Source organism: Mugil cephalus, chromosome 18, assembly GCF_022458985.1.
Source record: "Mugil cephalus isolate CIBA_MC_2020 chromosome 18, CIBA_Mcephalus_1.1, whole genome shotgun sequence".
In the NCBI taxonomy this organism is placed as follows: domain Eukaryota; kingdom Metazoa; phylum Chordata; class Actinopteri; order Mugiliformes; family Mugilidae; genus Mugil; species Mugil cephalus.
The window spans coordinates 2,999,983-3,024,872 of record NC_061787.1 but is presented as its reverse complement, the minus strand read 5'-3'; the positions used below and the strand labels follow the sequence as shown (position 1 = coordinate 3,024,872).

The window sequence follows — 24,890 nt, the reverse complement described above, 5'->3', positions numbered from 1 at the left end:
AGACTGGAGACTCTGAGGTTAGTTCACTGTCTGTTACTGTTGTAGATCTGATATGTTTAATCACCAACTGAATCTAATTAATGTTCATTCAGAACTTTCCTCCATAAATCTGTAAATGTCCTTTAGTTCAAGACGAGTGTTTGTAGCAGAAACTGTAGAAGATGTCCACTGTTAGTTGTTAAAGTCAATGAAGCTTAAAGAGGAAATGAAGCACTCAATCAAATAAACAGTATGTGATACATGGATTTCTGCTGTTATTTATTTTAGATAGTGGTTTAAGTCAAATAGTTAAACATGGATAAAGATACATTTAGTGAAACACACTCAGTAAAATATGCACGAAACATGCTAGCAACCAATGAACAGGTAGCATTAGCCAACAAACAGAAGTTCAAAAAGTCTGTTTGTTATTAAATGTGACATAGAAACACAACTGTTTAGTACGAACATCATGGACTCCAATACATTTCCACATGAGTATGTCTCTCCAAACAGCAGCTCATCAACACCTGTTATCTAATTCTCAACCCAGCAGACAAGCACACGTAGCCTAAATATTACTGTTGCAGTATAGTCATCAGATGGAAGCTTGGCTAGAAGATACAGCAGATAAATGACATACATAGATTAGAAAGCAAGAAAAACATTATTAACTTAGACCTGAAAGTATTCACAGAAAACTCACATCAATCCTTACACTCGTTACTACAACTTTAATTCTTTATTCAGGTTGAATTACTGCAGTTTGTCAGAGATCAGCTGTGATTCTCTGGTCTCAGCTCTGAAGTCCAACCCCTCCCATCTGAAACATCTGGACCTGAGTGAAAACTTCCTGGAGGATTCAGGAGTGAAGCAGCTGTGTGGTTTTCTGGAGAGTCCAGACTGTAGACTGGAAACTCTGAGGTCAGTTCACTGTCTGTTACTGTTGTAGATCTAATATGTTTAATCACCAACTGAATCTAATTCATGTTCATCCACAACTTTCCTCCATAAATCTGTAAATGTCCTTTAGTTCAAGACCAGTGTTTGTAGCAGAAACTGTAGAAAATGTTAAAGTCAATGAAGCTTAAATGCTGTTAGGACACAGTAATGTTGAGCTGAACATTTAAAAGCTGAACGCATCTGATTGAATTATTCAGGATTTAATCTACATCTTTTATCATTTATTCAGGTTGATGAGCTGCAGTTTGTCAGATATCAGCTGTGATTCTCTGGTCTCAGCTCTGAAGTCCAACCCCTCCCATCTGAAACATCTGGACCTGAGTTACAACAACCTGAAGGATTCAGATGTGAAGCAGCTTCTTGATCTTGTGGAGAGTCCAGACTATAAACTGGAGACTCTGAGGTGAGTAGAGGGTTCCAGTCAGTCCATGCTGCTTTCATCAGTATCGTCCTAAACACAGTTAGTATCAAAGATACAGTGTTTCCTGTGAACCTGCAGCTTCTCAGTGAAGCTGTGAGAGGAGAATGGAGACAGGCTTCAGGATTGGACAGAAAGACAGAGAGAGAGACAACAGTCAGCCAATCAGATGAGCCAGAAGCTTGTTGTGATCATGTGTTTGAGTTGATGTGAAGACGACTGTTGTTGTTGTGTTGATGTGTCCAGGAAATAAAGCTGGATTCCAGCTGACAGCCTTCCAAGATGTATAGAGACAGTGGTGGTCATTCATCACATCTGATCAACAACTGATCACAGCTCTGAGATCAGTCTGACTGAAGCCTGCACATCACAGAAGCAGCATTACATTTAGTAACCATGAGTTTCTTAGTCAGCTGATCTTTGTTTCCATGGAGCAGCAGTAAATCCATCACTAAAGTGTTGGTGCAGTAATGAAGCGTTCAGGACTCTCAGCAGTTTCTTAGTGAAATCTGCAGAGGAAACAGACTTGATGCTAAAAGTCTCTGCAGGTCTGTGTGTGTTCACTCCAACACGTTAACAGGAAGCTGAAAGGAAGCTGGCTGAGCTCCACAGCTGCTCCACTGCTGCTCTGAACAGGACTCAAGTCCCTGCTGCTCTTTCTACTGGATGTGATGATGAAGGGAAACACTCCTTCACCTCCTCTCTTCTTTCTCCTCCTCTCTACAGGTGTGAGTCATGATAAACAGGAGGGTGTGTGGTATGAGAGGATGAGCTGTGTCCTGATGATCCAGAGGTTGAAGCAGCAGCAGCTTGTGTGGACAGAGACTCTGACTGCAGATAAATGCTGATGTCAGAAACTCAACCGCAATAAGAACTCTCAACTGTTAGAGAGAAACATGTCAGATGGAATCAGCCTCCAATCATCATGTGATGACTCTTCTGAAAGAGAAGTTCATCTTTACAGACTCATGTTGGACGTGTTCTGTTCAGATTCAGAGAACTCTATCCCAACAGGATGATTCATTTGCAGCTTTTCCACGAGCATCCCCCACACATACAATTAATCAAATAAACAAATATAATAATCAATTATAAAATCAGTGTTCATTAAGATAAAAGTAAAATCAATAGCACAAATTCCAGTAGCTAAAACCTTACTAGTTTCTGTCTGTGTTTTAAAGCTTTTTATAAGAAGGAATAAAAGACTTCATGTAATGATTTGTCCTACTGATGATCACATTATAGATGACCGGAAGGCAGCTAAAAAAAAACTCGGTCGACAAAATGTGATCCGGTTGGTTGATTATTGATTTTGTTCGATCTAATTGATTGATTATTGATTTTGTTGTGAGATCATGCCCAAATTCTTTTGCTCCGTGCCAGTAATTTCTGAACATACTTAAACAGTTGTGTTGAAGTGACTTTTCTCCCTCACAGACGACACATTGAACCAACAGATAAAGGAAAAGGTTAAATAGTTTTCAATGAACAAATGATAAAAATGACATAGAATAGTATCAGACTCCAGAAGTAATTTACATAATTTCCCAATTAAATTAATTCTCTTGACCCCGTTTGACAATAAGCTCAGTATTTTCTTTAAATTCGAGCTCTGAGTCAAACATAGTGCCAAGATATTTGTAAGAGTCAACAATTTGCACCTGCTCATTGTGGATGGCTACATAATAAAAAGTAGTGGTGACAGGACGCAACCCTGGGGAAAACCTGATTTCTGTTTTTAAGGAAGTCTAAAAGCAATACTAAAAACATGTCTGGTAGCTCGGTTGTTTCTGTACTAAGGGAGAAAGATCCATTGGTTTGAAATATGTATTAAATCAGGTATTAACTGGAGCCGTGTCATTATGTAACTATGCACTCGATAATCATTGACCTGCATTAAATAAAACAGAATACATTTGTGGTGCTTACAGGAACATCCCCCAGGGGGCGCTACAGCACAGCACTACATCATTATAATCATTGTAGACAACACCTGCAGAAGAACAGCTCATCAGAGACATAATATAAGTCCTCTGATAGATTGAAACCCCGCTTCTCACCCAGTGACAAACAACACTGCGACCTGAAGCTGAAGTGGTTAAGTAGCTAATTAGCCAGCTAATTAATTAAATAGAGTGAAATCTTGACACAGAAGTGACCATACTTTTAAATAATCAATCTAGCTCTTAAAGCTCTTTTATGTCTCGTTGTTATGGTAACTGTGTTAATGACAGGCTGGATTCAGTTTGATATAAAGTGTTGAGCTGTTATATTAAAAGTTATGTTGAAATACTGATGTTACATGACAGCATGGATCACAGCATTAGTCCAAATGTTGTTAAAGTTAAACAGTAAAATGTGACCATCGATGAGCAAAATGTGAATACTTGTATTAATATTCCACCTAAAAATAATATTTTACAAGTAGTTCAGTCAAGGAACTGACAGTTTATCATCGTTGATATATTGATATATATTCTGTAATATGAGGTTTATTTATACAGACTATCTCTGTCCTCTCACTATTAGAGACACATAGCTACAAGAGCCTGTATAAATACATGTGTTACTCAACATTATGTATTTGTTTAGTGGATCCAGACATGAAGAGATGAACTAGACCAACAGGACCAACTTCTTCATTTATTCCTTATTCCAGTCCACATGTCTGTTAGTGTCAGTTTGACTAAATGTAAGAATGAAAGAAGGTTTGAAGACTAAATCAAACATTTCTGCCAACATGAACTCTGCCTTCTGGCTGGACCCAGTTGCAGAGGCCGGTGTGGAATAAAATAGACATAACTATGGACAGGACATCAGAGGAAAAGACATTAAATTTGTTTATCCTGTGTAACTCAGAATTAGGGGGTAATATGTGAACCACAGGACGTCCCAGTTAAAACTGATCTGTTGAGAATGAGGCTTGTGCTGCTTGTAGCTCTCAGAGAAATGAATCAGTAAACTACAAACACACGTCTGACGGTTATTTCTGCAATTTTACCAAATGCATCTATTCATATTGAGCTGTTAGGTGTAGAGATGAACTAGAGATGAGCTAGAGCTGAACTACAAATGGTGGATGAATCCTTGTGAAGCTTTTGGAGCTTCTCCCTGATTATTTGAAGCTTCAGAGCCTCAAAGACGCCAGCAGTGACCTCTAGTGGTCATCTGCAACTATAGCAGCCACCAACTTCCAAATAATTCACACATCTCAACAGTAAAATCTGAACATTGTGAAATGTCATTTTACTGGTCAAACTTTTGATTGTGTTCCCATCTTACTATTTATTATTTCAACCATGGTTCAGATAGTGTTGGGACAAAAAGAAGTGATTTAAATGTATGAAGAACATGGAGCTTTTATCTGACAGCTTGTACAGCTACCAAACAAACACTTTAAATAATCAGAGGGTATTTTATTCCCACATTCACAATTTGCAGTTTTGGGGTTACAACCTCAACCATGGCGATGGGGATGGGGAGTGAACCTAAGACCATTCAGACCCTTTATTTTTTCAACACACAGCTACAATAAGGTTTGATTAACTTTGTCAACAAAGAGATGGTTTGATCCCCCAGGAACCGTGACCTCTGCACATATCTCACCTGTCTCGTAGTCATGCTGGACCTGCCTCCTCTCGTCGGCGAAGGCTCGGAGCCAGCGTTGCTTCTGCTCAGTCTTCTTGGCACACAGGAGGTGGACTTCATCACCAGCCACAGACTGGAGTTTCAGGGCATTTTTCACGCTGATGTTAAAGTCCTTCTCTTTGCCATCCTCCATGTCTATCACCTCCATCTGGTCCATGTCCATCCGGCCATTGTAGTACAGCATGTACCGGCGCAGGAGGTCTTGCAACGATAAGGACGACGCATTTAGCCAAGAAGCAAGCGACAGCCTGGGATGAAGACTGCCTGGCCAAAGAAATCCAAAAACATCACCACAGGATTTAACTTTAACTTTCTGCAGTTGCTCAGGTCCAGGTTCAGCAACACTGGTCCCAAAGAAAGACGTCAGATGACTACCTGAATACACTGAATGACCAGGTTATTCCATCCACTTAATTTAAAATATCCAGTCTTCTGTGCAATCTTCGTACTTATTAAATTTAAAATGTGGGTCATTAGAGTCTCTGGTGGTCTGCTACTGGCCCACAGGCCTTATGTTTGACACCAGTGTCTTAAATAATTGGAACCGGTTTACGACTCCTCCAGTTAAAACATGTTTTTGATATATTAAATGAGCGGTCATCAGACTGTCTAACACCTTTCTGTACACGTTTTATTCAGGGCCAGGAAGTCCTCCCTGGTGCAGTTTCCCATCCCACTGGTTATGCTCTCGATGTGCAAGTGGGGAGGGGAAGGGAAGGGATGGGACGGGACGGGACGGGACGGGACACAATTGGCTAGAGCAAAGTTGGGTAGCCCAGCCAAGTATAGTGCTGGGAAGGAGGCCACTACAGGACGAGAGCTTGCAGAGAAGAAGCAGCATGGAGCACTGATGGTGGAGGCGTGGTGCTGGCATGGAGGACGGCTAGAGTAGAGGGAAGGAGCTTTGCTGCCGACTGGATTTGACGGGAGGCAATGTGAGAAAATAGAGGGGCATCCCTCTTTCAAATAAGTCCCCTCCACACTCATTTTAAGTAGACGTTTTAACCTAAGGATTTCCCTTTTTAACGGTCAGTGTTCAAATTAAGACAGCATGACAAGTTCACCAGTGCAGTGAATTCAGAAGTACAGCCCAACTCCACTTCCCAATTCATTAACACACGGGATAAGATGTTACAATTCCGTGTGCCAAGGCAAACTAATTTAGAAGCCATAAGTCCATAAGCAAAAAACTGTCACATGCAGTCAAAGTCCAAAAAGAAAAGAAGATCGTCTGTGAATCTGTAATGGATCCAGGGGGGTATAAAAGGCGTTAGAGGGCTATCTGATCTCAGTTAGTGTTGAAGCCCTGTAGCTACAGAGGAGGAGGAGGAATCAAACATTTGAAGGAGCTTCACTCTGATATTGATCCAGCCTCCATCACGGCCACTAACTATGAAGTTAAAGAAGTCTCATCTAAGCACTTTACTAGTTACATGAAGTTATTGACCTCTGACCTTTTACTGACACATGTTTAACCAGTGGACAGTAGAGTGGATGACGGATTAGCATTTAGCATTGAGCTAAAGCTGATCAACCTAAAGCATGTGTTGTTTCTCCTCTGCTTTAGTTTGGGATACTCTTCATGTTTGATGCTGACCACATTGGTCTGGTTCCTCTCAGGGCCAGAGTGAAATACTGTTCTCTAATGACATCCTGAATTTACCTGCACAGTCTGATCCAGCCCAGAGATAAACTCACTACTTGGACATGTAGAGAGGAGGAGCTCACCTGAGCAGGAGATCAAGATTCACGAGAACAGGGAGGGAACTCTGAGGTTGACAAAACAAACACAGACAGAAATGTGTTTGTGTTTGCCTCTTAAAAGACTTGTTGGACCTGTTCAGTTCACCTGACCAGGTGATCAGGGGAGGAGCAGTGAAAATGAAAGTATTCAGTTAGTTTGTTCATTTTGATTCAGAGCAAAACGAAGAAAACTGACGACTGAAGCAGGGTGAGTTATATTTGTAATATTTGTCTTTTCCTTCTTCTTGTTGACTGTAGAGAGAAGACAAGTCATAATTCAACAGTTTGAATCAACTGTTGAAACCAACATGTGATTAATTAATTAATTAATTAATTAATTACTAGTTGTTGTTCTGCTGCTTTCTTAAACTGCGTAGTTTGTGTTTCACTTCCTGTTCTCAGAGTGACTCTTGTATTATGTCAATGTATTATAGACCAGTCATACACTTTTATGTTTGATGCTTTAGATGTGTTTTCAGCCCGGCCAGAATTTACACTCTACACTGTTATGTTGTGTTGTGTTGTGTTGCGTTATCTACCTGATGAACCTGGACTTTTGTAACTGAACTAGTGTTTCTGGTTTATCTTTCAGGCTGACTAAAGGTCAGAAGATGGAGGAAGAGGAGGACAGAGAACCTGGGAAAAAACTGTAGAATGAATTAAATTTTTATCTTAAATGTATATGGAACTTTCAATGGAGCTACTTAAACTTTTATCAGTAAATGGTGAGAATAAACTATATTTGTTTCTGCAGAGGTCAGTACCACAGACAGAGAGCAGAGTCTACAGTATCCAGCTGTCTGTCTATGAAGAGTGACTGGTCTAAAGAAGGAAATCCTCCATACTTCAGTGAAGAACCTGGACCCTCAGACACAAAGTAAGAGACTGTTTCTACTGTAAACTGACCTGATGGAAGATGATGATTTTAGGATGAAGCAGAAATGTTCTGCTGAAAGATTTATAGTCATGATGCAGATGTTTTAGTGCAGGTAGGTCAGATCCTAGTCTGGGTTTTAGAACCAGGAAGTACTGATGGTATTTCTGGTGTAAAACACTGAGAACCTCCATTTCACAATGTCCACTCATCAATATTCAGATATATTTGTCCTAATGTTGAAGTGTGTTAAGATTTACAGCTGTGTACTAGTGGATGGATTGAACTGCAGTTTTTATTCTCCCATAGTCAGTGTGTAGCAACCAGCCAGTCATTTCATGGAGCTTAACCTCCCTGTCTCCATGTCACATTTAATGTCAGTCTTATTGTTCAGGAGGAAGCTCCTCTAACAGATCCTGTTCCTTTCAATCAACTTAAAGCTTTGACTGTTTGTTCCATCATCATCACTCCATGAGTCTTCATTAAGTCACACTAACATGCTGCTGTTACACTCAAAGAATCCACTTTATTCTCATCATTTAAATTCATTTCAAAGATATATTTCTGCATCACTCTTTTCTGTCTCCAGTTTCTGATTGATTTCTACAACATGTTCTTCATTCAAGTCTTCCTCCCTTAGAATCAGATCACTCTGAAGCATGTGTTGTTTCTCCTCTGCTTTAGTTTGGGATACTCTTCATGTTTGATGCTGACCACATTGGTCTGGTTCCTCTCAGGGCCAGAGTGAAATACTGTTCTCTAATGATGTCCTGAATTTACCTGCACAGTCTGATCCAGCCCAGAGATAAACTCACTGCCTGGACATGGAGAGAGGAGGAGCTCACCTGAGCAGGAGATCAAGTTTCATGAGAACAGGGAGGGAACTCTGAAGTGGACAAAACAAACGCATAGACAGAAATGTGTGTGTTTTTGAGTCTTCTTCGTGGTTGTCTTTTGAAAGAGTTGTTGATCCTGCTAAGCTCCCCTGAGTAGGTGATCAGGGGAGGCGCAGTGAAAGTGTTCAGTCAGTTTATTCATTTTGATTCAGAGTACAAGGAGGAAAATAAAGACTGAAGCAGGGTGAGTTATATTTGTAATATTTTTCATTTTCTTCTTGTGGACTGTACAGAGAAGGCCAGTCAGAATTCAACAGTTTGATTCAACCATTGAAACCAATGTGTGATTAATTAATTAATTCATTAATTTAATTGATTACTAGTTGTCGTTCTGCTGCTTTTATTGCGTAGTTTGTTTTACTTCCTGATCTCAGAGTGACTCTTGTGTTATGTCAGTGTATTATAGACCAGTCATCCACTTTTGTTTTATGTTGTATGGTGTTGTGTTGTGCTGTCTACGTGGGATAAAACTGTAGGATGAATTAAATTCGTATCTTAAATGTTTATGGAACTTTCAATGGAACTACTCAAACTTTTATCAGTGAATGATGAGAATAAAACGTATTTGTTTCTGCAGAGGTCAGTACCACAGACAGAGAGCAGAGTCTACAGTATCCAGCTGGGCTACTAGTGGATGGCTTGAACTACATTTTTCATCCTCCTAGCAACCAGCCAGTCTAGTTAGAATGTGATCTTTATCTGATCAGTCTCTCTATCAGTCCAGTTCACTGTCAGTAACACTTCTTAGACTCTTCTAAGCTCAGTTCATACTGAACAACTCAAGCTACAACAGTGACGGACAGAATCAGCTCTATTTGATGGAAGACTTTTACTGTGAAGTCTCTTGTTGAGTTTTGTATTAACAGCAAACAGCAGGTAGATAACTCAGTGTTTAATATGACAGACAGATATGAAAAGCAGTTCATTGGTGCCGATAAAAACAGGAGAGTTTAATTCAAAGGAAGTCAATTCAAACTCTTCCTGTTCTCTGTGAGCGTCTGAGCTTCTGAGTGAAGTCAAATGTTGACAATCTGCAAATGATTTTAATGATGAAGAAATGTGTTGACAGAGAGAGGAAGAGGAGTCATGTTTCTGTGGAGGAGCAGCTGTCCTGCTGTGCTTTGTGTCAGGACGTCCTGAAGGATCCAGTCTCTACCAGCTGTGGACACTGGTTCTGCAGACAGTGCATCACCTCATACTGGGACCAGTCGGCTTCATCAGGGCACTCTTCCTGTCCCCAGTGTGGACAAAGACCCAGAACAAGTAAGACTGTACATCTGTCTGCTGATGGACTCTTGGTAAAATCAGTTTAGATTCCTATAGTTTTGTTTATTCTCTTTTCTTTCCTTGAACTTCACACATCCACCTATTTTACTCATATCTGATCTTTGTTAATAACTGCTGATATAAATTAATCTGTTCCTGTTGTAACTGACCAGTAAGAGGCTTTTACTGTGAAACAGCCAGAGGAAATGTTTGTCATCTGATTAGCAGTATTATGTTGATAGTACAGTTAAAAACAAGAGATGAACATTTTATCATCGTATAAATGGATCAGTCTTAAATATTACAGAGAGGAAGGAACAGCCACAGTGAGCTGTTAGATGAAAAGCTGTAGACAAGCTGCTACCAATCAAACACCGACATGGGCCCTTAGAGGAAAGAGCATTTTCTAACGTTTCTAAAACGTTCTAACTCTAAAAATGTGTTATTATGGCAAGAAGCAAAATGATTCACAAGGCTGTTTTCTGTTTTTTGTGGCATCAAACAGGGATGACTGTTTCTTTCTGTCTCTTGTTTGTTCTTCTTTCCAGATGATGTTGGTCTGCAGGAGGTTTTAGATGAACATAAGATCAGTCTGAGGAGGAGATGTGAACATGTGACTGAAGGAACTGATGTAAGAGGAAGAGGAACCCTCCTCAAAAGGATCTACACTGAGCTCTACATCACAGAGGGACAGAGTGAAGAGGTTAATACCCAACATGAGGTGAAGCAGCTTGAGAAAGCTTCCAAGATGGAGGCCCTCCATGACACTCCAATCAGGTGCCACGACATCTTTAAAGCCTTACCTGACCAACAGACACACATCAGACTGGTTCTGACCTACGGCGTCGCTGGCGTTGGAAAAACCTTCTCAGTGCAGAAGTTCACTCTGGACTGGGCAGAGGGTTTGGAAAACCAAGATGTCAGTGTGGTGATTGTGCTTTCGTTCAGGGAGCTGAACTTGATCAAAGATGAGCAGTACAGTCTCCTCAGGCTGCTCCATGTTTTCCATCCAACATTACAGAAGGTCACAGCAGAGCAGCTGGCTGTCTGTAAACTTTTGTTCATCTTTGATGGCCTGGATGAAAGCAGACTTTCACTGGACTTCAACAACAGTGAGGTTTTGTCTGATGTCACACAGAAGGCATCAGTCAACGTGCTGTTGACAAACCTCATCAAGGGGAACCTGCTTCCCTCGGCTCTGGTCTGGATCACTTCCAGACCTGCAGCAGCCAATCAGATCCCTCCTACATGTATTGACAGGGTAACAGAAGTACGAGGCTTCACTGACGCCCAGAAGGAGGAGTACTTCAGGAAGAGGTTCAGTGATGAAGAGGTGTCCAGCAGAATCATCTCCCACATCAAGACCTCCAGGAGCCTCCACATCCTGTGTGCAGTCCCAGTCTTCTGCTGGATTACTGCTACAGTTCTGGAGCACATGTTGACTACAGAGCAGAGAGGAGAGCTGCCCAAGACCCTGACTGACATGTACTCACACTTTGTGATGGTTCAGACAAAGAGGAAGAAGAACAAGTACCATAAGGGACATGAGACGAGTCCACAGGAGTTGATGGAGGCTGACGGGGAAGTTCTTCTGAAGCTGGGGAGGCTGGCGTTTGAACATCTGGAGGAAGGAAACATCATGTTCTACCAAGAAGACCTGGAGCGCTGTGGTCTGGATGTGACAGAGGCCACAGTGTACTCAGGAGTTTGTACAGAGATCTTGAAAAGAGAGAGTGTGATCTTCCAGAAATCAGTCTACTGCTTTGTTCATCTGAGCGTTCAGGAGTTTCTGGCTGCAGTCCACATGTTCCACTGTTACACCAACAAGAAGACAGAGATTCTGAAGAACTTCCTGGGGAGAGACCACCAGGACTACACCAAGTCTCTGGATAACTTCTTGTATGGAGCCATGAAGAAATCCCTGCTCAGTACAAATGGTCACCTGGACCTGTTTGTTCGCTTCCTTCATGGCCTCTCTCTGGAATCCAATCAGAGACTCTTAGGAGGTCTGCTGGGTCAGACAGAGAACAGTCCAGAAATCATCCAGAGAGCCATCAACAAGCTGAAGAAGATGAACACTTATACAACCTCTCCTGACAGAAGCATCAACATCTTCCACTGTCTGATGGAGATGAACGACCTTTCAGTTCATCAGGAGATCCAAGAGTTCCTGAAGTCAGAGAACAGATCAGAGAAAGAACTCTCTGTTATCCACTGCTCAGCTCTGGCCTACATGCTGCAGATGTCAGAGGAGGTTCTGGATGAGTTGGACCTGATGATGTACAACGCATCAGAGGAGGGACGACAGAGACTGATCCCAGCTGTGAGGAACTGCAGAAAGGCTCAGTGAGTCCTGATCATTAACAGAATCAATCAGATGTTCATCAGATGATCACCTCAGTCTGTTTCATACTCATTCAGTCTGGATCTAGAATGAAAAAGATCTGATTTTATAACAAATTTATATGTTTTCTAATCACAGATTTGCTGGACGTGGACTCTCAGAAACTCACTGTGAAGCTGTGTCCTCAGCTCTGAAGTCCAACCCTTCCTATCTGACAGAGCTGGACATGAGTGATAATAACCTGAAGGATTCAGGAGTGAAGCATCTGTCTGCTGGACTGGAGAGTCCAAACTGTAGACTGGAGACTCTGAGGTCAGTTCACTGACTGGAGCTGTTGGAGGTTTTCTTTATTTATTCACTTCAGATCATTGACTGATGTGTCAAATGTTCTTTAGCTGATAAATGTTCTGTTTTTTTCTGAATGGCTGAAGAACACTGACTCACAACAAGTCTTTTAATTAATCACAATTATACATCATCAACTATTACTCAGAACATTTCACACATTACTGAAACTCCCCAAACTATGAGTGGCCTCCTGTCTTAAAACAATAACTCCTGGTAAATATGCTGCTTCGGTGCAACAGTCCATTCACTTCTCTGCTGATGATAAAAACTAAATACACAGTCAAAGACTGTTACTGATGTTGAGTGAGACTGGTAGAAGGCTGCTGCTCTGAGTCAGGATCAAACACGTCATGCATTTAATTGGAGCTCACTTTTATTCTTCATTCAGAGTGAAGAAGTGCAGGTTGTCAGAGATCAGCTGTGATTCTCTGGGACCAGCTCTGAAGTCCAACCCCTCCCATCTGAAACATCTGGACCTGAGTGAAAACAACCTGAAGGATTCAGGAGTGAAGCAGCTGTGTGGTTTTCTGGAGAGTCCAGACTGTAGACTGGAGACTCTGGAGTGAGTTCACTGTCTGTTACTGTTGTAGATCTGATATGTTTAATCACCAACTCAATCTAATGCATGTTCCTCAACAAATTTCCTACATGAATCTGTAAATATCGTTTAGTTCAAGACCAGTGTTTGTAGCACAAACTGTAGAAAATGTCCACTGTTAGTTGTTAAAGTCAATGAAGCTTAAAGGCTGTTAGGACACAGTAATGTTGAGCTGCACATTTAACACCTGAACATATCTGATTGAATTATTCAATTTTGTTTTTTTATTTTTTATTCAGATTGTATGACTGCAGTTTGTCAAAGATCAGCTGTGATTATTTGGTCTCAGCTCTGAGGTCCAACCCCTCCCATCTGAAACATCTGGACCTGAGAGGAAACTTCCTGAGTGATTCAGATGTGAAGCAGCTTCTTGATCTTGTGGAGAGTCCTGACTATAAACTAGAGACTCTGAGGTCAGACTCCATGTTTTCTTTGTGTGCTGAGATGAATATGATGGTAAAGTTGTGGTGACATCAGGCTGATATTCTACTGATCCACACTGAGGATCTTCATGGTAAAGTCTGGTTTCTTCTTCTGTGCTTTAGTCCGTTGACTGTGGCAGAGTCATGTTGAGCTCCACATTTCAAAGCTTCATAGAAGAAGAAAAATCCTCCACTGGATGATTGACTCTGAAACTCTTGATTTCCACCTTAAAGTCTGTCAGATATTTAAAACAGAACTAAAATCATTTCCACCACATGAATCTGATAATAATAAATGTTCAGTATTTACCTTTGGAGTCTAGTGATGATTATAGTGACATATTGAAAGCAAACAGCATCAATGCTCCTTAAAATGAGACTTTGTTTGAATTCATCCTGACGTGTTTGTTTTCTTTGAAACTTGAGAATCTTCAGTGGAATCAGAAATAAATTTATCTGCACAACATGATTTTGTAGAGATGGAGCCTCTGGTGGAGCTGTCAGAGTTCAGAGCTGAAGTCACTATGTCTTTATGTTGTCAATAATATTAATGAGAGTTCTTCTTCACATGTTATATTTGACTGTTTAAAGCTGCTTCCTGTTGGCTTCAGATGTTTTAAGTTTACATTATATGAACTTGTTCATTCTGAACCTTTAGCTCTGAACACATGATGGAACTCTGAGTGACTTCAAGCAGGAACTTTGTAAACTCACATCTTTTATTCTTTATCCAGACTGGACGACTCCAGTGTTTCAGAAATCAGCTGTGATTCTCTGGTCTCAGCTCTGAAGTCCAACCCCTCCCATCTGAAACATCTGGACCTGAGTGACAATTTCCTGAAGTATTCAGATGTGAAGCAGCTTCTTCATCTTGTGAAGAGTCCAGACTATAAACTGGAGACTCTGAGGTCAGACTCCATGTTTTCTTTGTGTGCTGAGATGAATATGATGGTAAAGTTGTGGTGACATCAGGCTGATATTCTACTGATCCACACTGAGGATCTTCATGGTAAAGTCTGGTTTCTTCTTCTGTGCTTTAGTCCATTGACTGGTGAGCTCCAGATTTCAAAGCTTCATAAAATAATTAAAGACCTCCCATGGTGGATTGACTGTGAAACTCACAGACACACTTAATTTCCACTTTGTAGTATTTCAAATTAATAGCAGACCAGCAATTAACAATTTTTTTTTTTTTTTTTTTTGCTGAATCAGCTATTAAATGATTTATTTAATAAAGGTTAAAACATCATGATGCCACTCTGTCAGAGTTCAAAGTGATGTCCTCATATGTCTTTGTTTGTCTGACCCAGAATCATTAAGAGTTCACTGTGAAGTTCAACTTTAAACTTGTTCATTCTGAACCTTCTTAAGCTTTGAACATGTGATTTGAAAACAAACTCATGTCTTTTATTCTTTATTTAGATTGAATTACTGCAACATGACGGAGACCAGCTGTTATTCTCTGGTCTCAGCTCTGAAGTCCAACCCCTCCCATCTGAAACATTTGGACCTGAGTAACAACAAGGTGAAGGATTCAGGAGTGAAGCAGCTGTGTGGTTTTCTGGAGAGTCCAGACTGTAGACTGGAGACTCTGAGGTCAGTTCACTGTCTGTTACTGTTGTAGATCTGATATGTTTAATCACCAACTGAATCTAATTCATGTTCATCCACAGACCAGTGTTTGTAGCAGAAACTGTAGAAAATGTCCATTGTCAGTCCAAACAGCAGCTTACCAACACCTGTTGCCTAATTCTCAACCCAACAGACAAGCACACCTACCCTAAATATTACTGTTGCAGTATAGTCATCAGATGGAAGCTTGGCTAGAAGATACAGCAGATAAATGACATACATAGATTAGAAAGCAAGAAAAAACATTATTAACTTAGACCTGAAAGTATTCACAGAAAACTCAAATCAGTTCTGACACTGATTACTACGCCTTTTATTCTTTATTAAGATTGAAGAGCTCCAGTTTGTCAGAGATCAGCTGTGATTCTTTGGGACCAGCTCTGAAGTCCAACCCCTCCCATCTGAAACATCTGGACCTGAGTGACAACATCCTGGAGGATTCAGGAGTGAAGCAGCTGTGTGGTTTTCTGGAGAGTCCAGACTGTAGACTGGAGACTCTGGGGTCAGTTCACTGTCTGTTACTGTTGTAGATCTGATATGTTTAATCACCAACTGAATCTAATTCATCTTCATCCACAACTTTATTGTTCCTCAAACTGAAGACAAATCCAAACTCATTTCAATAACTGTATAATGTTGATGCTTCATTCCTGGTCAACACACACAGATGAGATCATGTGTTCAGATGCAGGTGTTTGAGGTGTGTTTAGTGTCTGAGCTTCCTGCTGTTTCATCATCATTCACTCACATTTCATTTGGAGTCAAACCTGCTGTGATCCATGTATCAGTCCATTCTCTCTGAACCACAGCTGCTGGAAGGAGCTCACACACCTCACACTGTCACATATTACTGTGTGTAGAAGACATGATGGAGATCCACAATAACACAAGGACAAAGTCACTCAGACATGGAGAGGAGATTTAATCTACATCTTTTATTCTTCATTCAGATTGGAGAACTGCAGTTTGTCAGAGATCAGCTGTGATTCTCTGGTCTCAGCTCTGAAGTCCAACCCCTCCCATCTGAAACATCTGGAGCTGAGTAACAACAACAACCTGAAGGATTCAGGAGTGAAGCAGCTGTGTGGTTTTCTGGAGAGTCCAGACTGTAGACTGGAGACTCTGGGGTCAGTTCACTGTCTGTTACTGTTGTAGATCTGATATGTTTAATCACCAACTGAATCTAATTCATCTTCATCCACAACTTTCCTCCATAAATCTATAAATGTCCTTTAGTTCAAGACCAGTGTTTGTAGCAGAAACTGTAGAAAATAGTTCAGAACCATTTTATGTAATAAACTTATCTGGTGAATAAGTAACATTGAGGTGAACATTTAAACCCTGAACACATCTGATTGAATTATTTCTGATTTAATCTACATCTTTTATTATCCATGCAGGTTGTGGAGCTGCAGTTTGTCAGACATCAGCTGTGATTCTCTGGTCTCAGCTCTGAAGTCCAACCCCTCCCATCTGAAACATCTGGAGCTGAGTGACAACAAGCTGAAGGATTCAGGAGTGAAGCAGCTGTGTGGTTTTCTGGAGAGTCCAGACTGTAGACTGGAGACTCTGGGGTCAGTTCACTGTCTGTTACTGTTGTAGATCTGATATGTTTAATCACCAACTGAATCTAATTCATCTTCATCTACAACTTTCCTCCATAAATCTGTAAATGTCCTTTAGTTCAAGACCAGTGTTTGTAGCACAAACTGTAGAAAATGTCCACTGTTAGTTGTTAAAGTCAATGAAGCTTAAAGGCTGTTAGGACACAGTGATGTTCAGCTGAACATTTAAAACCTGAACACATCTGATTGAATTATTCATGATTTAATCTCCATCTTTTATTCTTTATTCAGGTTGAGGTGGTGCAGTTTGTCACGGATCAGCTGTGATTCTCTGGTCTCAGCTCTGAAGTCCAACCCCTCCCATCTGAAACATCTGGACCTGAGAGAAAACAACAACCTGAAGGATTCAGGAGTGAAGCAGCTTCTTCATCTTGTGGAGAGTCCAGACTATAAACTGGAGACTCTGAGGTGAATAGAGGGTTCCAGTCAGTCCATGCTGCTTTCATCAGTATCGTCCTAAACACAGTTAGTATCATAGATCCAGTGTTTCCTGTAAACCTGCAGCTTATCAGTGAAGCTGTGAGAGGAGAATGGAGACAGGCTTCAGGATTGGACAGAAAGACAGACAGAGAGAGACAACAGTCAGCCAATCAGATGAGCCAGAAGCTTGTTGTGATCATGTGTTTGAGTTGATGTGAAGACGACTGTTTTTGTTGTGTTGATGTGTCCAGGAAATAAAGCTGGATTCCAGCTGACAGCCTTCCAAGATGTATAGAGACAGTGGTGGTCATTCATCACATCTGATCAACAACTGATCACAGCTCTGAGATCAGTCTGACTGAAGCCTGCACATCACAGAAGCAGCATTACATTTAGTAACCATGAGTTTCTTAGTCAGCTGATCTTTGTTTCCATGGAGCAGCAGTAATTCCATCACTAAAGTGTTGGTGCACTAATGAAGCGTTCAGGACTCTCCGGCAGTTTCTTAGTGAAATGTGCAGAGGAAACAGACTTGATGCTAAAAGTCTCTGCAGGTCTGTGTGTGTTCACTCCAGCACGTTAACATGAAGCTGAAAGGAAGCTGGCTGAGCTCCACAGCTGCTCCACTGCTGCTCTGAACAGGACTCAAGTCCCTGCTGCTCTTTCTACTGGATGTGATGATGAAGGGAAACACTCCTTCACCTCCTCTCTTCTTTCTCCTCCTCTCTACAGGTGGGAGTGATGATAACCAGGAGGGTGTGTGGTGTTCGAGGATGAGCTGTGTCCTGATGATCCAGAGGTTGAAGCAGCAGCAGCTTGTGTGGACAGAGACTCTGACTGCAGATAAATGCTGAAGTCAGAAACTCAACCGCAATAAGAACTCTCAACTGTTAGAGAGAAACATGTCAGATGGAATCAGCCTCCAATCATCTTGTGATGACTCTTCTGAAAGAGAAGTTCATCTTTACAGACTCATGTTGGACGTGTTCTGTTCAGATTCAGAGAACTCTATCCCAACAGGATGATTCATTTGCAGCTTTTCCACAAGCATCCCCCACACATACAATTAATCAAATAAACAAACAAGTATAATAATCAATTATAAAATCTGTGCTCATTAAGATAAAAGTAAAATCAATAGCACAAGGGGGTAATATCTGAACCACAGGACGTCCCAGTTAAAACTGATCCGTTGAGAATGAGGCTTGTGCTGCTTTTAGCTCTCAGAGAAATTAATCAGTAAACTACAAACACACGTCTGACGGTTATTTCTGCAATTTTACCAAATGCATCTATTCATATTGAGCTGTTAGGTGTAGAGATGAACTAGAGATGAGCTAGAGCTGAACTACAAATGGTGGATGAATCCTTGTGAAGCTTTTGGAGCTTCTCCCTGATTATTTGAAGCTTCAGAGCCTCAAAGACGCCAGCAGTGACCTCTAGTGGTCATCTGCAACTATAGCAGCCACCAACTTACAAACAATTCACACATTTCAACAGTAAAATCTGAACATTGTGAAATGTCATTTTACTGGTCAAACTTTTGATTGTGTTCCCATCTTACTATTTATTATATGAACCATGGTTCAGATGGTGTTGGGACAAAAAGAAGTGATTTAAATGTATGAAGAACATGGAGCTTTTATCTGACAGCTTGTACAGCTACCAAGCAAACACTTCAAATAATCAGAGCGTATTTTATTCCCATATTCACAATTTTCAGTTTTGTGGTTACAACCTCAACCATGGCGATGGGGATGGGGAGTTAATCTAAGACCATTCAGACCCTTTATTTTTTAAACACACAGCTACAATTTGATTAACTTTGTCAACAAAGAGATGGTTTGATCCCCCAGGAACCGTGACCTCTGCACATTTCTGACCTGTCTCATAGTCATGCTGGCCCTGCCTCCTCTCATCGGTGAAGGCTCGGAGCCAGCGTTGCTTCTGCTCAGGCTTCTTGGCACACAGGAGGTGGACTTCATCACCAGCCACAGACTGGAGTTTCAGGGCGTTTTTCACGCTGATGTTAAAGTCCTTCTCTTTGCCATCCTCCATGTCTATCACCTCCATCTGGTCCATGTCCATCCGGCCCTTGTAGTACAGCATGTCCCGGCGCAAGAGGTCCTGCAACGATAAAGACGACGCATTTAGCCAAGAAGCAAGCGACAGCCTGGGATATAGACTGCCTGGCCCAAAAAACAAAAAACAAACAAACAAACAAACAAAAAACAACAACAACAACAACAACAAAAAAACTGTTACCACAGTATTTCACTAAACAACTTACTGCAGTTGCTCAGGTTCAGGTTCAGCAACATTGGTCCCAAAGAAAGAGGTCAGATGACTACCTGAATCTAATGAATAACTAGGCTATTCCATCCACATCATTTAAAATTTTCCGTCTTCTCTGCAATCTTCGTACTTATTAAAGTTATACTGTGGGCCATTAGAGTAGTGGTCTGCTTCTGGCCCACAGGCCTTATGTTTGACACCAGTGTCTTAAATCATAAACAACTCCTCTAGTTAAAACATGTTTGTGATATGTTTTATGAGCGGTCATAAAACATGTCAAACTAACACCTCTCTGTCCACGTGTATTCTTTATTCATTTATTCATTACACCTTTGGTAATGTTTGGAACCTAAAATAAATTTTTCTATCAAAGACAGTTTTAATGTTGTTAACACAGTGATAAACAAGTATCTCTTCTGGGACTAAGATGATGACAAGCTGAAACTAATCTGATGGCAGAACTATGAGGAAATGTTCATGAGGCGAGACTAGAGTGTTTGATAAGAAATAGAGAACAGCCTTTATTTGTCAAATGCACAGTGAAATTTTTGTACCTGCAGCCAGTAGTCAAATTGTAAATCTAAAGTGAGCAGCAACAATAATGCATGCATTGTATTTAAAATAACAATAAGTGCAGTGGTGCAATGATACTTGAGTCCAGTTAAAGCTCAGAGTTGATCAGACAGAAGGATGTAGATGGAAACTCTTCTTCAGCCTGAAGGCAGCAGAGAGAAGTGAACGGATCCGGGAGGGCTAGTCCAGAATCTCCTTGGCCCTTAATGGGCAATGTTTTGTATAAATGTTCTGCAGTTTGGGGACAGGGGGCTCTCAAGAAGGCAGGAAGTCCTCCCTGGTGCAGTTTCCCATCCCGGTGGTGATGCTCTCTATGATGCAGGTTTAAAAGTTCCTGAGCCTCTTGAAAAGGAGCTTTAAGTCTTTGAGATGAAGCCCCTGCTGGTGGCCACTCATTCAGATTGGAGGAAGGGCCCTTCACCCAGGCACTGAGGAGGTTCCCCAACCACCACTTTCTGGAGCTTTGAAGCCCCTCAACAGGAGGCCCTGCTACCGGAAGAAGAGGGGAAGAGGACACATATGGGCAGAGCAACGTTGGGTAGTCCAGCCAAGTATAGTGCTGGGAAGGAGGCCACTGCAGGACGAGAGCTTCCAGAGTACTAGCAGGTCGTAGTAGGAGGTGTAGTGCTGGGATGGAGGATGGCTAGAGCAGAGGCAAGGAGCTTTGCTGCTGGCGACTGGATTTGAGGGGAGGCAATGTGGGAAAAAATCCTGTAAAACTTTTTTTTAACTTTGCTCCGTTTTAACCTAGGTGGCGTGGTCAGCTTTTTAACATTTTAACTGTATTGTAGTAGTTGTATAGAGATGTAATATAGGCTTCATCTTCAGTGAAGGATTTCCACACACTTGATGAATCAATGACCCACTGGACTCCTCATCTGTCTTCATGAAGGTGGTCATGTTGTTGTCGTGTGATCAGTCCACATGACGCTCAAAGCATCATGGTACAGCAATAAAGTCAACTAGTTCATAAAGTCTGACTACTGGAGCGATGGTGAGTCTTCAAATTAAGACAGGATGATGAATTAAAGTTAGAGATGTTGGCTTGTTTGTATTTAAGAAAATATATATATAAAAAAGAGGAGAAATGCAAAACCAAATAAACAAATTCTGCAATTGGTTGTTTGTTCTCAAACAAATGTCTCACTATTCAATCTAAGCTATGGATGCATCCATATAATCTCATTAACACCAAGGGCTGCTATTCACATTTTCACCAGTGCAATGAATTCAGAAGTGCAGCCCTGAAACATAGATCAACAGTGAACATCACATCACATCACAAGTGGTTCCTACCACACAAGTTCACAGTTCCACTTCCCAAGAGGAATCTTTGTTGAATAAAGTCCAAATAATGAAGTTGCAGTGACCTACACCACTTAATGCACTAGCAAGGGGTGCAGGCCGGTATGACTCCAACAAAATCACGTAGGGTCAGGAAGCTGTAGACCCACCTGCACAGGGAGTCCAGACCCAGCTGCTTATCTGATCTCAGCTAGTGTTGAAGGCCTGTAGCTACAGATGAGGAAAATCCAACATTTGAAGAAGCATCACTCTGATACTAACGCAGCCTCCATCACAGTCGCTAACTGTGAGGTTAAATTAGTCTCATCTAAGCACTTTACTAGTTACATGAAGTTATTGACCTCTTACCTCTATTGACCTTTTACTGTCACATATTTAACCAGTGGACAGTAGAGTGGGTGGTGGATTAGCATTTAGCATTGAGCTAAAACTGTCCATAAGCATGTGTTGTTTCTCCTATGCTTTAGTTTGGGATTCTCTTCATGTTTGATGCTGATCTCATTGGTCTGGTTCCTCTCAGAACCAGACTGAAACACTGTTCTCTAATGATGTCCTGAATTTACCTGCACAGTCTGATCCAGCCCAGAGATAAACTCACTACCTGGAAATGTAAAGAGGAGGAGCGCACCTGAGCAGGAGTTCAAGTTTCATGAGAACAGGGACAGAACTCTGAGGTGGATGAAACAAACACACACAGAAATGTGAGTAACCTGTGGGTTAACAGCCCTAGGTTCAATCATTCATATCCCCAACATTAGGCTAAAATCTATAATAAATATTTGTCAGATGACTTGAAATAAAATAGTGGAACAGACTTATAAAAAGAAAACTTTTGTTTGAAGTGTAACCTTAAGTATGTTTGTTTGACATGTGTAATGACTGCCTAACTGTATCTGTCTATGTATTTGTGACTGGTCAGCTTAAGTGGACATTTGATGTTAATGTGATTGGTTGACTGGGCGGGACAAGAGGGAAGTGCAGGAAGGTCAAGAGGAAAGAGAGAGGCAGAGGGAGAGCGGCGGATTTATGGACAGTGGTCTGGCTGAACCAATACAAAAAAGGTATCTGAAACACAACGCATAGTACTATATGATTCATGATTAATAACAATGTAAAGAGGCTGTAAATATACAGTTTAACTTGAATACTCACATAGAAATGAAGGTAACACTTTAAAAAGTGAAAGCACAACATACTTCTTTCCACCCTTTCTGCACTACTCAGGGTAGCATCACTCAGTTTATGTATATGGTTGTCATGTGCTTATTTGTCTACTTTGTATATACAGGATATATTTTATTTTCTCTCTTTTATATTTTTATATATATATAATACAAGTGTTTCATTCAAATGTATTTTATTTTAATTCGTTAGTTTTTTAAATATAATTCTTTTTAAAATTTGAATTCATGGTGATCTTATAACATTAAATAATCATCACAACTGCCGATGTGCGACACCCACCGGTAGGTCCAGCGCGCTATTTATTGAACTTTTCGTCCGCAGGGAAGCCAACCATGAGTAAATACCTGTTATGTATACATAAATGACATTTCATTTGTGTAGCAGTTCTTTCATTTCATAAATGCAACACACTATAGTTTTTTATACATAGCATAGATGTAAAAAACGATATATGCAGTGTTATCTTCATTTTAGATGTCAGAGGGGTTTTGTGGCTCCCAAATGGCTCTTTGAGTGTTGAAGGTTGCCGACCCCTGGTATAGGTAAAAATGTAGAAACCTGAATACCATTTCCTAACATCAGCCCTAGTACCACAAGTAACTCTCTTTCTTCCTCTCTCATGTTCCATACTTACTTGCCCTGTATTTGTCTGTGGAACCAGCTCATCTCTCTCTCCCTTATTATCACAGGTGATAATGAGGGTGGCCCTATCATGTTGGATGCTGCTAATATTAAACTGAACTTCAGTGGTGCTGCTGCTAGCTGTGCCGCTGAACATTTCAGTTAATTTGTGACATTTAGTGACTTCACTCTCTAAATGTCACATTTTTGCCCCTCGCCTTCTCAGCCCCACCCCTTTCTTTCCGTTTTTTACCAGCATTATCCATATTGTTTCTATGGTCATTGGTCAATATGCTTGAACGTATTTGCTGCTACTACTCCACTTCTTCTTCTTCTTCTCCTTAATTGGCGGGCACGGCCAGGCTGCTGGCTGGATGAACTGAGCACCCAGGATGGACTTGTTTTCAGGGGTGAGAGAGTTGTCATCCCTAAATCACTAAAGGTGACATCACCCAACGGCTTCACTCATCACATCTAGGGATTGAGGGATGCATAAGGAGGGCAAGAGAATGCATTTACTGGCCAGGTATGAATGAACACATAAAAACATTTGTGACAAAGTGTGTTGTATGCAGGTCAGTAGATCATAAGCAGACCTCTTTAGTTTTGAAGGCAGAGATTATCTGATAACAGTAGATTACTTTTCCAATTTTTGGGAAATTTATTATGTCCCAGATACAATGTCAAGCACAGTTATCAGGAAGTTAAAAGCACATTTTGCCAGACAGGGGATTCCGGTTTATGTCATTTCTGACAATGGGCCCCAGTATTCCTCCAGAGAATTCAAAAATTGGGAATTCACTCACATTACTTCCTCACCTGGCTACCCGCAAAGTAATGGGAAAGCAGGATCAGCTGTGAAGACGGCCAAGCATCTTATGAAAAAGGCAAAGATGTCTGGACAGGATCCATACTTGTCCATACTTGATCATAGAAACACTCCAACTCAAGGGGTGAATGCGAGTCCAGCACAGAGGCTCTTGAGTAGACGGACAAGGACTCTACTGCAGATGAAAGAGTGCCTTTTGAGGCCAAAACTGCTGGACATTAGAGAAGGACTCATACATAACCAACGCAGACAAGCAAAATATTACAATCCTACAGCAAAAGACATGGACACACTCAAAGCTGGGGACTGTGTGCAAGTTTAACCACTTGATCCAAACACAACCTGGACGAGGGCAAGGGTGGTGACCCCGGTGGGTCATAGATGCAACAAAGTGGAGCTGGACTCCGGCAGTGTCCTGAGACGAAATCGCCTTCATCTCAGATGAGCCATAGACACTGAGAGAGTTACTCCAACACCAACAAGGCCTGTGGATACAGGAGAGACTCAGGTGCCTACACAGGACACTGGTAACAATCACAGTGCCACTACAAGGTCTGAACGTGTAATTCAGAAACCTAGATACCTGAATGACTTTTTGTGTGACTGAGGGGATAATGACATGAAAAAAAAAGTGTCAGTGCGAAGGAAAGAGAATGCTGAAAAGGTTAAAGTAAATATATGGGTTCTATAATGTTAAGAAAAAAAATGTTCCTGGATTTTCATACCGTAATGTTATTTGCTTATGAAAAGCTACACAGAGAGTATAATTTAGCTTTTGAAAGCTGTGGGTAAGTTTATACTTTATATCCAGAGGATGTTGCATTTGTTAATAGTAATAGTAGTGTTTAAGGAGTTGACACAAAGATATTCTGTTATCATTTAATTTGAGAGGAAGACTGAAAAAAA

General features: G+C 41.0%; 2 protein-coding genes across 2 annotated transcripts in view; both read left to right on the top strand.

Annotated features, from left to right (window-relative positions):
* LOC124995449 overlaps positions 1 to 24,890 on the top strand; it is a 756,577-nt gene that overhangs the window by 662,068 nt on the left and 69,619 nt on the right. The gene's annotated exons all lie outside the window — the stretch shown is intronic.
* The window catches only part of LOC124995454 (NACHT, LRR and PYD domains-containing protein 12-like), a 53,346-nt gene continuing 35,998 nt past the window's right edge, over positions 7,543 to 24,890 (top strand). The window contains exons 1-6 of the mRNA XM_047567834.1: positions 7,543 to 7,628; positions 9,591 to 9,784; positions 10,336 to 12,133; positions 12,270 to 12,443; positions 15,460 to 15,633; positions 16,532 to 16,705. Coding sequence (XP_047423790.1) covers positions 7,558 to 7,628; positions 9,591 to 9,784; positions 10,336 to 12,133; positions 12,270 to 12,443; positions 15,460 to 15,633; positions 16,532 to 16,705 — 2,585 coding nt within the window. The 5' untranslated portion in view covers positions 7,543 to 7,557. The remainder of the gene's footprint in view (positions 7,629 to 9,590; positions 9,785 to 10,335; positions 12,134 to 12,269; positions 12,444 to 15,459; positions 15,634 to 16,531; positions 16,706 to 24,890) is intronic.